The sequence below is a fragment of the Canis lupus genome, chromosome 27, assembly GCF_003254725.2.
Source record: "Canis lupus dingo isolate Sandy chromosome 27, ASM325472v2, whole genome shotgun sequence".
NCBI lineage: Eukaryota > Metazoa > Chordata > Mammalia > Carnivora > Canidae > Canis > Canis lupus.
Genome location: NC_064269.1, coordinates 30,944,344 through 30,958,183, shown reverse-complemented (window position 1 = coordinate 30,958,183; position 13,840 = coordinate 30,944,344). Strand labels below are relative to the sequence as shown.

The window sequence follows — 13,840 nt, the reverse complement described above, 5'->3', positions numbered from 1 at the left end:
CCTTAGATGTCAGATTTTAGTACCCCTGTTTGTCTAATGATTTTCTATTCACTGAATTGGAAATGATTTTTTTTTAAACTTGTTTTTTTTTTTTCTTAAACCAGGCTGCTTGGCTCCTGAAAGCTGTTACCTTTATAGATCTTACTACACTTTCAGGGGATGACACATCTTCCAATGTTCAGAGGCTCTGTTATAAAGCCAAGTATCCAATCCGGGAAGATCTCTTAAAAGCTTTAAATATGCACGATAAAGGTAATGTTGTTGTGTTTAATCTGTCTGTGTTTGCCTCTTTACAGAACTAATTACTAAATCTAAGAGGACTTAAGACAAGATTCAGCTGCTAAAATGATAACAGCAATAAAAATCCATGGTTGAATTGTGTACATAGACAAATAATTAAGATTCTTCTCTGAAAAACAGCAGGGAGAGAATCTGAGTCTCATTTTTAGGTCAGTTCTTTCCATCATGGATTAAAGTTGCTGGTAGAGAGTTTCTTTATTTTTCTTTCCAGTTCTTCAGTGTGGAAAAATTTCTATCTAGTGACTCTAAAATACTGATTTTCATTCCCTAGCCACATGTGCAAAAGCCAGTCTCATTACTTAATAATCACATCTCATACATAAAGTATTTTCTGTGAGTAAATGAAATACTTTGGAGAATAAAATGCAAATGGGGAATATTGCATGCTCGTATATTAGGTTAGATCTTTTGAAAAAAGTTATATTCACTCTCTTAGTATACATGAAAGAAAAGACTTTATGAAGTTGCCGTAAGTTTAGAATCTTAACATTTTAGGAATGGAGAAGACCTTTGAGAGTTGATCCCCTATTTCTAAATGAGGAAACTGAGGTCTGGAAGACTAAATGGTGTTTCCAAGACCGTGTGCCATGGTTCTCACTGGGCTGATTTTAGGAGCCACATCTTTCTCTGGAGGGATGCTTCATGATTCCCAAATGCCTGTCCATAATGAATATGCAACTAGAGATGTTACATAGGCCCAATGCAGGTATTTTATCCCAAGTAATTTGAAAATAATTTATAGGCCTGAACAACTCCACAGCTTTTGAAAAATATCTATTATGTTTCTTTTGAGTTGATAATAAAAACACCACCTACTTATAGACCTATACAACATTGTTAAAAGTAACAACTTTGTGGGAGAGGCTGAAAAAGAGTAGCAACTTTGTATGAGTCTATGTTCTTGCTTTGTTTTATAGTGGCTATTCGATTTTTTTTTTTTAATATAAGAGCTTATCCCTCCAAATGAGGACTCCATATTCAGATTGTGTTATTTCTTAAAAGAGAGGAAATACGATCAGTTAAATGTCATTTTGCTATACTACCCCGTAAGGTTCATGTCTACTTTTTTCAGCCACTGTTTGTTAACTCTACAAATCTGGATTTTGTTACCTACTTGAAATCAAATATTTTCATTGAGTTGAGGCCATTAAGTTTAACCGTTTAGGAGTTTTTAGAAACTGTGGTCTTATATTGACTGCAAAATACAGTGGAATAAACATGGAAAAACATGGAATAATCACAATTATTCCATGACTTGTCCAAGGGGAAAATGATCCATATTTTCAAGAACTAGGAGGGACTTCAGAGAGCCAAAACTTTTTCATTTGGGGCAGCATCATAGAATTATTCTTCCTCTCATTTTGATTTCTGCCAGTGTTATGGTGTAAATAATAATTAAAAGTGTGTTATGCAAATTGAGCTTCCCATAAAGCAGGCCATTATGATTCTTTCTTCACAGGCATTACTACCGCTGCTGTTTGTGTTTATCCTGCACGGGTGTCTGATGCTGTAAAAGCACTGAAGACTGCAGGCTGTACAATCCCGGTGGCTTCGGGTAAGATGGTTTTGACTTTTGCTGTTGTCCTTCTACCTGTTTCTAGCTCTTCCGCTCAGACCCCTGGGGTTTTATATATAATTTATATTATGACGTTAATTAGTTGTATGTGTGTGTGTGTATTTAAGATTTTATTTATTTATTCATGAAAGACACAGAGAGAAAGGCGGAGACCTAGGTAAAGGGAGAAGGAGGCTCCCTACAGGGAGCCTGACATGGGACTTGATCCCAGGACCCTGGGATCATGACCTGAGCCAAAGGCTCAACCACTGAACCACCCAGGTGCCCCAAGTTTTATATATTTAATTATTTCTTTTTTACTCATTCTTTCAGTATCTAATTGCCTCCTGAGTAACAAACCATACTCGTTTTCAAGAATACAGAACTGTATCCCTGTCCTTAAGGAAACTTGGTTGTTTAGGAGGAATGATCGAGTTTAAAACATCAGGCAGGATATGTTGTATTATATATATGTAAAGTGTGATAGTAAAGATATGCAGAAGGTACAGTTGTAACTCTGAGCAGGGGGTGATTTATTTTGCACGGACTGGTAATGCTCAGAGAGTGAGGGGATTCTTCGTAGAGGAGATAACTGCTTGGGGTCTCAAAGGAGAAGGAGGAGTTGACGGTGTTGGTGAGATAGGGAATGGCATTTTAGAAGAACTAGCATGTGTGAAGACACAGAAGCATGCACAGGGAGCTGCAAGTAGTTTATAATTGTTGGATCTAAATTGGGATGAAGGGGGAGCTCTGGGAGTTGAAGAGGAAGAGGTAGATTAGGGCCAGTTCACATAGGGAAACCAGGTCTGGCAGTAGCATTTGGAGTCTATTCTGCTGATGGGAGGGATACTGCAAGATTTTAAGCAAAGGCATATCATGATCAGCTGCATGATGCAATGAGTCAGGGGGATGGTAGTGGATACAGTAGAGAGAGGTGACAGGGAGTTAAGGAGACTTACCATAGTCCATGTGAGAAGTGAGGAGAGCCACCCCAAAGCCTGGGAGGTAAAGAAGAGAGGGTATGTTCAGGAATTATTACTTAAGATAGACCCAATAGGACTTGGCAAGAAAGTAAGAAGAGTCTTTAAAGTTTCTGTGTAGGTGAGTGTGTGTGTGTGTGTGCGTGTGTGTGTGTTATGGATAGATACAAAATTAGATTGTACTTTTAGAGGAATATCCTGGTGCTTTAAAATAAGGAGTCTAAACATGATTACTTTATTTTATTAGGGATACATCAGAAGAAACACATAGTATTGATATACAAGCTACTTGTGAAGATTCTGAAAGTGTTTGGCAGCTACCTTAAATTTTTTCATCAGCCTCAGTCAATTCAACTTTTCTTTTATACAACAGGGAAACATGCTTCCCTCTAAGATAGCAGACCCAAGGAATTTAATAACATCAAGGAAATATAAAAGGTTATCATTAGTAATGGAAGTGGAATTAATGATGCACATGTAAAAAATGTAATGGTTTTTCTGAAGTGTAGCTGTGTTTCCATTTTTAAAGAAATTTGTGCTTGGTTTTGCTCTTCCCAACTCACCCCTGCCCCAGTTTTGTAGACTTTATTAGATGCTTTTCCCTGGTACAGTCTTTCCCTTTATTCTCATCTATATGGCTATTCATTTTAAGATAGGCAGTGAGAAGAACCTATGTTACCATTTGGTTACAACAGCTGTAAATGTTAGTGAGTAAATCAAGAATACAGTGATAACCAATTTGATTAAGAGTAGGATCCATAATTAACCAGTGTCCATCAAGACAAGTCTATAACTACTATTTTATGACTATCACTGTGATGATACATATTTTCTTAATTTCTGTTTATTTAAAGCCTGCTTATGAGCATCTCTACGGAAACTTAATTTCAGGTTTTTCAGACAACAAAATACTAATATTTATCCTAACTCCAATATCATGAGATGACATTCTGTTTCTTTGCACTTCACTTTATAAGATAAGGGTGTAGAAGCTCTTTAGTGTCATCTATTCCTTGATCAAAATGCTGTTTTGTTTTGTTTTGTTTTGTATGAAACTCCTAGTTGAGATACACCAACTGAAATTTGTCTCCCTCTCTCCCTCCCTTCCTATCCTCCTTCCCTCTTTCCTTTCTTTTCTCTCTCTCTACTAGTGGCCACTGGCTTTCCAGCTGGACAGACTCATTTAAAAACACGATTGGAAGAGATCAGATTGGCTGTGGAAGATGGAGCCACAGAAATTGACGTGGTCATTAACAGGACCTTGGTGCTGACGGGCCAGTGGGAAGGTATGTGCAAGTCCTTCCCCAAAAGGGAGACATAGTTCTTCCTGCGTGAATCAAACGGTGAGGATTGGATAAGAGGCAACATGTTTTGGAAGTCATTGTTCTAGGTTACAAGTCACCAGATCAGAGGGTGAATTTCAGAGAAAACATGGCTAGTATTGCTTTTCCTTGTTCCCCTCATAAATCCTAGGTAGTTGCCCACCTGCATTAACTTTTTAGATCCCTTTGAGTGCTTAGGTGAGTGGTTATTTCTATGCAGTAGATTATTAATTTTTATTCTATTCTCTAGTGTTTTATTACTCAATACATAAATCACTCTAGGCAAGTCATTTATGCAAAGTTTATTTTAATAGGTGGAAGAAACTTCCCTTTTTTAATGTTAATCTTGGTGGATTTTGAGGATGTGGACTTAGTAATAAGTCTGCTAAGTCTGTTTTCACTCCTGCTGTTCTTACACATAATTCCTATGGATACTACTTTATATTTACCTTTGAGATTCATGATTTACTATCATACCGATTATGATAAAACATCACCCATTTCAGTAACAAGCTGTTGTTTTTATAATTAGATATTAAAAAAATAGATTTGACCTTTGCCTTAAATATATTTTGTATATTAGAGATTGTTTGTTGATAGCTAAGATAAGTACAATTCTCTGCTTCAAAAAAATCATTATAAAAATAGTTCAACTAAAATTTTTAATTAAATCATAAGATAAAACCAGAATAATATGTTGTCTCTTTAGATAGGTGGATATGAAATACATGGCATATTTTATAGTCATTATTGAGGTTTTACCTGCTTGCTGTTAAAAACAAAAATTCTAACCAGTAATAAAGAAAATAGATGTTCCACATAATCTTATCCCCTAGAAATAACGTCATAACAGCACAATTTTTCAGACTTTTTTCTCTTCATATATACACACATGCAACTGACATCCTTTTTAAAAGTTTAAATAAAAAGTAGGATTATACTTAATGTATTTTTTTTTAGTCTACTTATTGGACTTGCCAATGTCTCATTGTTATCTTTCTGTGTTGCTTATCCATCGGTCCATCTAGCTTATCTTCTATAAATCCTAATTCCATTGTTTATCCATTAAGAATTGCTTTTGGTTACAGAGTAGCAAAGATTTAGTAGTTTCAACACTTGAGGATTTATTTTCTTATACAAAATCTGGAGGTAGGTATTTCAGGGGTACTGTGGCAGTCCCAAAAAGTTCTTAATGACCTATGCTATTTTGATCTTCCACTTCCAAAGTGGATGGGGTGGCTTCTACTCTCAGACTTAAGGGCACTCCATCATCTAAGATGGCTTCTGAAGCTCCAGCCTTTCCACTCATCTCCCAGATAACAGGAAAGAAGGGCTGTCTTATCCTAAAAGTCTCCCACAGCATTTTTGTATATACCTCCTTGGCTCAAACTGAATTACATGGCCATCTTGGCTGCAAGTGAGGCCAGAGAATGTAGTCTTTTAGCTTAGAATGTTAACTGTGTTCTCATACATTCTTAACAAGTTAAATGATGTACATTTCTGTGCCCAGATGGAAAGGACTGAGGGAAGTTCTGGCATGGAAGGACAGATTGCAATAAGGAGCTAAATGGGGACTGACATTAAAAAGCTTAATAGCAAAGGATCTTATGAAACAACAATAACACAAATATTTAAATAAAAAGAGACATGTAGTCAAAAGGCACAGCACTATTAGTTGTGGAGCAGGTCACCTCAGAGATTTCAGCAGCTCCATGAGCATCACTGTGCTCTGGGATAATACAATCACTGATACCACAGTTCTGAATGATCTAGAAAAAAAAATATGTCAGCCATTCCTATTGTCCTATACTCCCAACTATACTCATCAACATCTTTAATCCTTACCCAGTTTAAATTCTTGACAGTTCACAAGTATCTTTTTGTGCTTTTGATTTTTGTTCCTTTTTTTATGGTTCATATGAGATTTGGTCAATTTGCATTCACTCATAAAAGACTTATTTTAAATAGATGTCCCTTTTCCCTAGATATTGATTCTTATTTCCTTCTAGTCATAGATTTCAGTTAAGATTTCAGGCCAGAATAAGAGGGAAAAAAATGAATGTGTGTAATATTTAAAACAAATTTGGAAATAAACTATATGATTTAGTTAGATAAAAAAAAAAAAAAACCCGATGTGTCTTTTATTAAATGTAGACGTAGAAGCATATGTTCTATTATAACTTGTGCTCTTGTCTCTAGAATACTAATTGGGAAATAAAATATAATAGGAGATGAGTTTTGATGTAATTGACTGTCCCTTAATGAACTAGGAATGGTTGTTTTTAGGAACTGATAATTTCCTAATAATAGGCATTCATGCAAAATATAATAATACATCTTTGTCCTAGACCATACTTTTCTATTAACTTTTTTATGGTGTTAATAACCTCTTGACCCAAAACAAATTGAAAAGGAACATTTAATACTAGAAATTTAATTCTAAATAGAAACCTGCAATGACTGAAGCCTTTTTTCACTGCAGTATTTTGTCTTAATTTGCCTCAGTTTGATTACATATTATATTTTTCAGTGTCATGCTTTCATTAGCTGTTTATTATAAAATATGAGCCTAAAATTGATTTCTTGTAATGTACCAGTGGAAATATCTGTCCGGCTAGTACACATTCAAATCCAGGTCCATCTCCTCTGTGCACTGAGGTGTGTAGGACACTGGTTAGAGCACAAAAGAAAGAATCCCATTTTTAAACCTGGCCATTCAGAGTGTATCCTGATCAGTTCTCACTGTTATAGGGTCTATAGTTTCGGGTGTGAACTCAAAGAGGCAACTGGAGGGGTGGGGGGGGGCTCATTTTCTTCTTCTTGAATTCTCCCTGGTGACAACTTAAAATCTCTGCTCTCCCCAAGCTTTTAATTCTTCTGGCCACCTTGAGGCTCCTTCTCTCTTAGCAGAAGACCTACCTGCTACCTTCCAGGGAATACAAATAACATTTTTTTTAAAGATTTCATTTATTTATTGGAAAGAGAGCACAAGCAAGAGAAGAGGCAGAGGGAGAGAGAAGCAGACGCCCCACTGAGTAGGGAGCCCGATGTGGGGCTTGATCCCAGGACCCAGGGATCATAACCTGAGCTGAAAGCAGAGGCTTAACTGAGTGAGCACCCCAGGCACCCCAGGACAGTAGCTTTAACTGGATAGGGTACAGAATATATTGCTGGTTCTCAGAATTCCCTGACAGACATTTTCAAACTACTTTCTCCAGCCCCTCTCCTCCCAGAATCTAGCATGCCCTTCTGTGAGTGTATGTAAGATCAGAGCTGGGTGTTGGAGGTGAGGGCAATAGGCTCCTGTAGTTTGAAGATTGCCCCAGGTGATTTTGATTCTACCCTCCCTCCCATCCTATAGTCATAGAGAATCAATCACTAACTTGGAGCGTCTATTTTTCTTTTAAAAAAACATACTCCTTGTTCTTGGTTCCATAGTTTAGATGCAGGGTAATTGAAACATTATTGAACTTATATGTTGGTTAATTAGTACAAATAGTGTTTCCTCTGGGTTTCCATTTATTTAGCCTGGATCTACAGTTAGCTGTAACAGAAAGGCCTAAGGATAAAGAGTTAATCTGGAAAGTGTTGCCAGAGAGACTTCTACCTCCTAAGCTCTTGGGAAAAGGATGGCTCTCCTCTACCTGGGAAAGTTGTGCTGGACTAGAGGAGAGGTGGGGGCACCCAGCCAGACAGATAGCATATGAGCCGGTCATGACTGGAGGTGGCCAGACCCAGAGCTTACCCAGAACAAATGTACTGTGGAGTAAGAAGGAAGGTTAACTCTGGGAGATTAGCAATGGTTGAAAGCAGATCTTTGCTTCAGACAGAGACCTTGGTTGGAATCCTGGCACTACCATTACCAGCTATTTTGTCTTAGGCAAGTTACTTCTCAGTGTCTTCTGTTCTTTCTCTGCAAAATAAGAATAATGGCATCTACTTCACAGGGTTATAATGGGGATTAAATTAGATAATGTATGTAAATTTATCATCCCGTTGCTTGGCCCAGATGAATCCCTCCTTGCCAGCTGTGGTTTCTTCTCTTTCTCTCTCCTCCTTCCGATACTGATAGTATGTTGTTAAGGGAAGTACCCATAATAGTACATGTATTGAGGAAATGAAGTAGAACTCTAAAAGACTTGGATTTTAGTCTTTGTGATTTTGCTAATTTATACCTAGTCCTTGGGCAAACACTTCACTTCTCTCTGCCTCCATTTAAATAAGCTACCAATGAGGGGATAAAACTTAATGATTTCTACAGTCCTTTAGAGCTATAATGGCCTGTGATTTTATATTTGGCATTTTCATTGTCTGGGAGTATTATTCCCTTGATAAGGACCTATAATACAGTATTTTTTCATGATGATATTAAAGTCGACATCTAAGTTGCATTTCTTAAACAGTTCTTTGAAGAAAGCATTCACCAGAAGGGGTTCATCATCTCATAAATCTTATTGAACAGGTTTTGAAAATTAAATGCATTCCATGCTCTGTAAATACAGAGGTGTTCATTTTTTACTTTTTTATGACCTTTCTCTGCTGCATATATTTACCTTAATATATTACCAGTGACATGGAAATGTTATCAGATTCTGCCTTGTTCAAGAATCTTCCAGTTCTTTGAATATAGGACCTAGAGCTGACTTTACTGGCTTTTGGAAACCCATTCCATATTGGAGCATCATCAGAAACAACCCCAAAGGTGGATTCTTTTGTGACATTTTTCAGCATAGTGTGTTGTGTTCAGTGTTGCACTTGGAAATATTGTTTGTATCCTGTATCCGAAGCCCTATTTTATCCTCTTTGGTTCTTCAGCCCTGACTTGCTCTCCTAAACTTGGTTTGCGGAGTACATGCCTCATGCTATCAAGAGCTTTAGGGCAAGAGATTGAAATATTTGGGCCAACACCACAGTGCCGATCATTGTGTCTTATGAAGTGGATCCTGAAAAATCTTGCATCCAGGCCAGAAGTTTGTTTTTCTTATTTGCTTATTTTAACACAAGAAGGATGGTAGAAAGAGCAACTCTTAAAAGAAATTGGAATTTTTCCTTGTTTTATAGAGCTCTTAATCATAATATCTTATGAGAAAAGCAATCTCTAAATCTATAGACACTGTTTGGAGAGGAATCACATAATCTATAATCTGTGGTTTCTCGGTTTTGGGGGTTGTTTATAACAGAAAAATTCTGGAGATACTTATGATAGCTGTAGACTTTTATGGCTTTTGTATTTAGACTATGATTCTTTAAAACTTCAAATACTATTGACCAAAATGTGTGTGTTTTATCTCTCGTAGGTTACTTTTGCTACCTGGTGTTTTAGCTCATCTCTGTTTTAGTCTTACAAGATTAATTAGTTGCATTGGTGGATGAAAACTGTTCTTGAACATTTTGTGACTTTTTTAGTTTCAAAGGTTGCTGCACAATTTATATTAAGTGTTTTACTGTACATATAATTATCTTAAGAGTTATTTTCAGGCCATTCTTGTGCAGTGTTGAACATCTTCCTGGTACTCAAAAATAATTGCTTAGATATATTCGTTAACAATTATTTTTTAAGTGTATTTGAATAGCATGAAATATAAAAGGGAATCTGCTTTATGACTTTTAGATAGGAAACATAGTCTTTAAACACTTGGATTTTTACTTAAGTCATAATTTGTATTCATGAAAGCTTTACTAGTAACATAGTTTTCTTTGTCTTATAGCAGAGCTTTTCCAGAAAACTTAACTGATTGCCAGGAGTCTCAAGATTAAGAATATACTTTCCTTATAGGTGGAAGCTGGAGACAAATAAGATAATTTTGAATGGAGAAAAGCAAAATGCTATAGATGCAAGTTCCTGCTGACACAGGGAGGCAGAAGGTAGAGCCAGTTGTCAACTGTTTGGGATGCTGTTTAAAACAGATGCAGCGTGACCCCCTCTGCTCCTTGGATCTACATTCTCATCACACAGGCCTTTCCCAGTGTGGCTAGGTTCTCTGATTCCTGTCAGTGAACACACTCCGTCAACACAGCCCCTCACTTGTTTTTCAGCTGGGAAGGATGAGCAGAAGGTCAGGTTACGACCTCCATTCCTCCTTCTCAGTGTGGCACTAGTAGGAGGGATGTGAGGGGACAGATAGGAGACAACTCCTCTGCTGGTTGTGCTACTATATTGATTATGCATCAACAGTGTAATATATCCTGGGTTTCTAATACACCCACTTTTGCTATTCCTGAAAACCTCATTAAAAGTCAAAACATTTATTATCAGGTTTTTAATGTGACATCACTATGCCAGCATCTTCTCTGGGGTATGTGTTTTGTTGTATTTTGCATTATTCTGACTAATTTGCAGTCATGGTGTTTGAATTCCATTTTCATTTGTCAGTCATCTTTTATAATAGCCTTCCTGATTATTATTTTTCTGTTACATGCAAGATTTTTTTTTCTTTTTTTTAAATGGGGAATTTTGAGTTTCTGTAATGTTTGAATTTTTAGCAATGAACATGGATTACATGGAAGTATGTGAGCAGAAAAATTAATAAAGGCTCTAAGGAATAGGTCATGATGTATGCAAAGATGTAACCATAGGACGTTTACTGAAGTATTGTTCGTAATAGCAAAAAAACTGAAACCTTAAGTATCCAATAATAGAAAAATGATTGAATAAATTATTTATAACCATGCAATGGGAGATTATGCAGCCATTAAAAATTGTGCTTACAAACTTATATTTATTAATATGGAAAGATGTATGTGATATTTCGAGGGGAAAACAGCAAGTTACCAAATAATATGTACCATATATAATCATTTTTTTGTTTAAAAAACAGAACAGTTGATAATCTCGAAAGCCCTTCTATAAGAAAAATATCTAGATGCTGAATAAATTACAATAGTGTAGTGAAACATGTCTTTTTAACATTTATTTTTGAATAATTTTCAACTTACAGAAATGTTGTAAAAATCATCCACACAACTGTTTACTCTTCACTGAGATTCCACAATGATTAAATTCTGCTCTATTGGGCAGCCCTGGTGGCTTAGCGGTTTAGCGCCACCTTCGGTCCAGGGCGTGATCCTGGAGACCCTGGATCGAGTCCCATGTCAGGCTCCCTGCATGGAGCCTGCTCCTTTCTCTGCCTGTGTCTCTGCCTCTTTCTCTGTGTGTCTCTCATTCATGAATAAATAAAGTCTTAAAAAAAAATTCTGCTTTATCTACCTTTTGCCTTCTTATTGTCTCTTTGTGTGTACGTATGTACGTGTGTGCATATATATAAAATTGTGTATATGTAATTGTTGTTTTAATTATTTGTGATTAAGTTGCAGACCTGTCAACCCATTACTCATAAATATTTCAGTGTTTATTTTCTAAAAACAAGAACACTTGGACCAAGCCACAGTGCACCATCAAAATCAGGAAATTAACATTGATATCATACTACCATTAAATCCATAGACTGCTTAAATTTTGCAGATTGTCTCAATAATGTTCTTTATTGGCTTCTGTTGTTATATGCCTCTTTAGACTTCTTCAATCTAGAACAGTCTTCAGTCTTTCCTTGAGTTAAAAGAATAGGTGCCTGTCATTTTGTAAAATATGCTTCTTTTGGGTTTGTTTGATGTTTTCTCATGATTAGATTCAAGTTATATGTTTTGGGGAGAAATACCACAGATGTTTTGCTCATTTCTTCTCAGTGCATTATTTCAGGAATCATAAGATATTGGTTTGTCCCATTATGTTAATTTTTAAATGGCAAAGATGCTTTTTGGCAAGTTTCTCCATTGTAAAATTAATAAATATTTTGTGTTTTAATAATTAATTAATACAGAATATGAATGGAAGTATTTTTAGACTTTGTTAATATCCTATCCCTCATCTAACGTTTATTCAGTAGTTTTAACATTCATTCATAATTCTTCAGTTATTACTCTGTTGTCAAGTGGCAATTTTCTAATTCCAGCATTTCTTCTATACTTACTAGCGTCACCTTCTCCTCTCCCATTTTCTTCCTTTCTGTTTGTAAGAACTCATGGAATTCTATTTTATTTAACTAGTTATAATCCATTACTGTCATTATTTATCTTAATACTCAGATTTTCTCAGATTTGGCTAGTGGGAGCTGCTTCAGATGGCTCTTCTGTCCTTTTTTTTTTTTATGAATTATAGTTGTTGTTGTTTTTTATGATAGTAACACAGAGAGAGAGAGAGAGAGGCAGAGACACAGGCAGAGGGAGAAGCAGGCTCCATGCACCGGGAGCCCGACGTGGGATTCGATCCCGGGTCTCCAGGATCGCGCCCTGGGCCAAAGGCAGGCGCCAAACCGCTACGCCACCCAGGGATCCCTTCTTCTGTCCTTCTGATATGTTCGTATTATTCTTTGAGAACTTCCTTGAATTCTTATCAAAAATATTTCAGGCTTATCTTTAACTTTCTCTGCCCAAGCCCTGGAATCAGCCATTTTTCCAAGAGCTCTGCTTCTTTTCATTGAAGACTGGTATTTAGAAACCAAGATCTGGGTGCTAGATGGGCTCATTGCTGCAAGGCTATTGTTTCTAAGCCCTTTCAGTGGACAGATCTAGGAAACACGTGAATGTTCACATATACACGATGAACATGTATAAACACACATGCATTTATATCTATTTGTCTATCTATCATCCACAGTAGAAACCGTAAGTTCACATCGATGACTTCCTCATAAGCCAACATCATGTGGTTATTCTTCCCCTTTCCCTTTCTATATTTATGCCCCTCTTTCTTGTCATGAGAAATCTTGTTCCCATCGTCCTCAGTATATTTCTTTATTTGATCAGTTGTCTTGTATGTAACAGTCTCTTGACCACACAGGCTATCTCCCTGGCTCAGTACTGCACAGTCAGGCTAGTTGAGTTCACCACGTCCTCCAGAACTCCCAGCCCTCACTGATGAGGATAACCACCCCTGACCCTGATCTGGCAGCATGTGAGCCCAGAATTTCCCAAGACCCCAGTAACATGCCAGTTCCAAGCTTACTTCCACCTTCATGGCAGTGTGCAAATGAAAGTACCTCTGTTCCCCTACCTCTCTCTGGCTGAGAGCTACCACAACCACAAAGTATAGAGTTCCAAAATGTCTTTCTAAACCAATAACAAGAAGCTGTTTGGTCTTAATTCTAACAATATAACATTTTAGAGCAAGTCAAAGTGTATCTTCATTTTTATAACTGCTTATTATTAAAGATGGAGCCAAGAGAAAGACAATTAATAGATTACCTTCATAATTATTTAAATAATTACATTTACATTTATTCCCGGGATTTGAGATGTCTTTGAGCCCCAAAAGTAAAGATCTTCTGTCAGATCTTGAGTAGAAAAATGATGCTTGGAGAGGTTCAGTAACTTTCCCAAATGACAACAGCCAATTAGTGGGTAAGCAAGTGCAGAAAAGTCCTGATTCAGACAAGTGAACTTCACTATAACATAGTGTGCTGTTCTGATTCCATCCAGAAGGCTGATAGAGCAATTAATAGTTTTTTTTAGCATATTGAATCATAAAATTATTTTATGCTTCTGAATTATTCTGGAACTTTTCAATTTCCTCAACTTTGTTTTCCCTCCAAGAATGAAAATCAGGTCCTAGGATTATAATGCTCATCTGTAATGTTTGTAATTTGAACTAAATGGGAGTTGACATCCGTTTGGGTCCTAGGTTTTGA

General features: G+C 36.6%; 1 protein-coding gene across 2 annotated transcripts in view; it reads left to right on the top strand.

Annotated features, from left to right (window-relative positions):
- The window catches only part of DERA (deoxyribose-phosphate aldolase), a 117,059-nt gene that overhangs the window by 53,531 nt on the left and 49,688 nt on the right, over positions 1-13,840 (top strand). For both annotated transcript variants that reach the window (XM_025455214.3, XM_025455215.3), the window contains exons 3-5: positions 105-252; positions 1,760-1,855; positions 3,987-4,121. In XM_025455214.3, the coding sequence (XP_025310999.1) occupies positions 105-252; positions 1,760-1,855; positions 3,987-4,121 (379 nt within the window). The remainder of the gene's footprint in view (positions 1-104; positions 253-1,759; positions 1,856-3,986; positions 4,122-13,840) is intronic.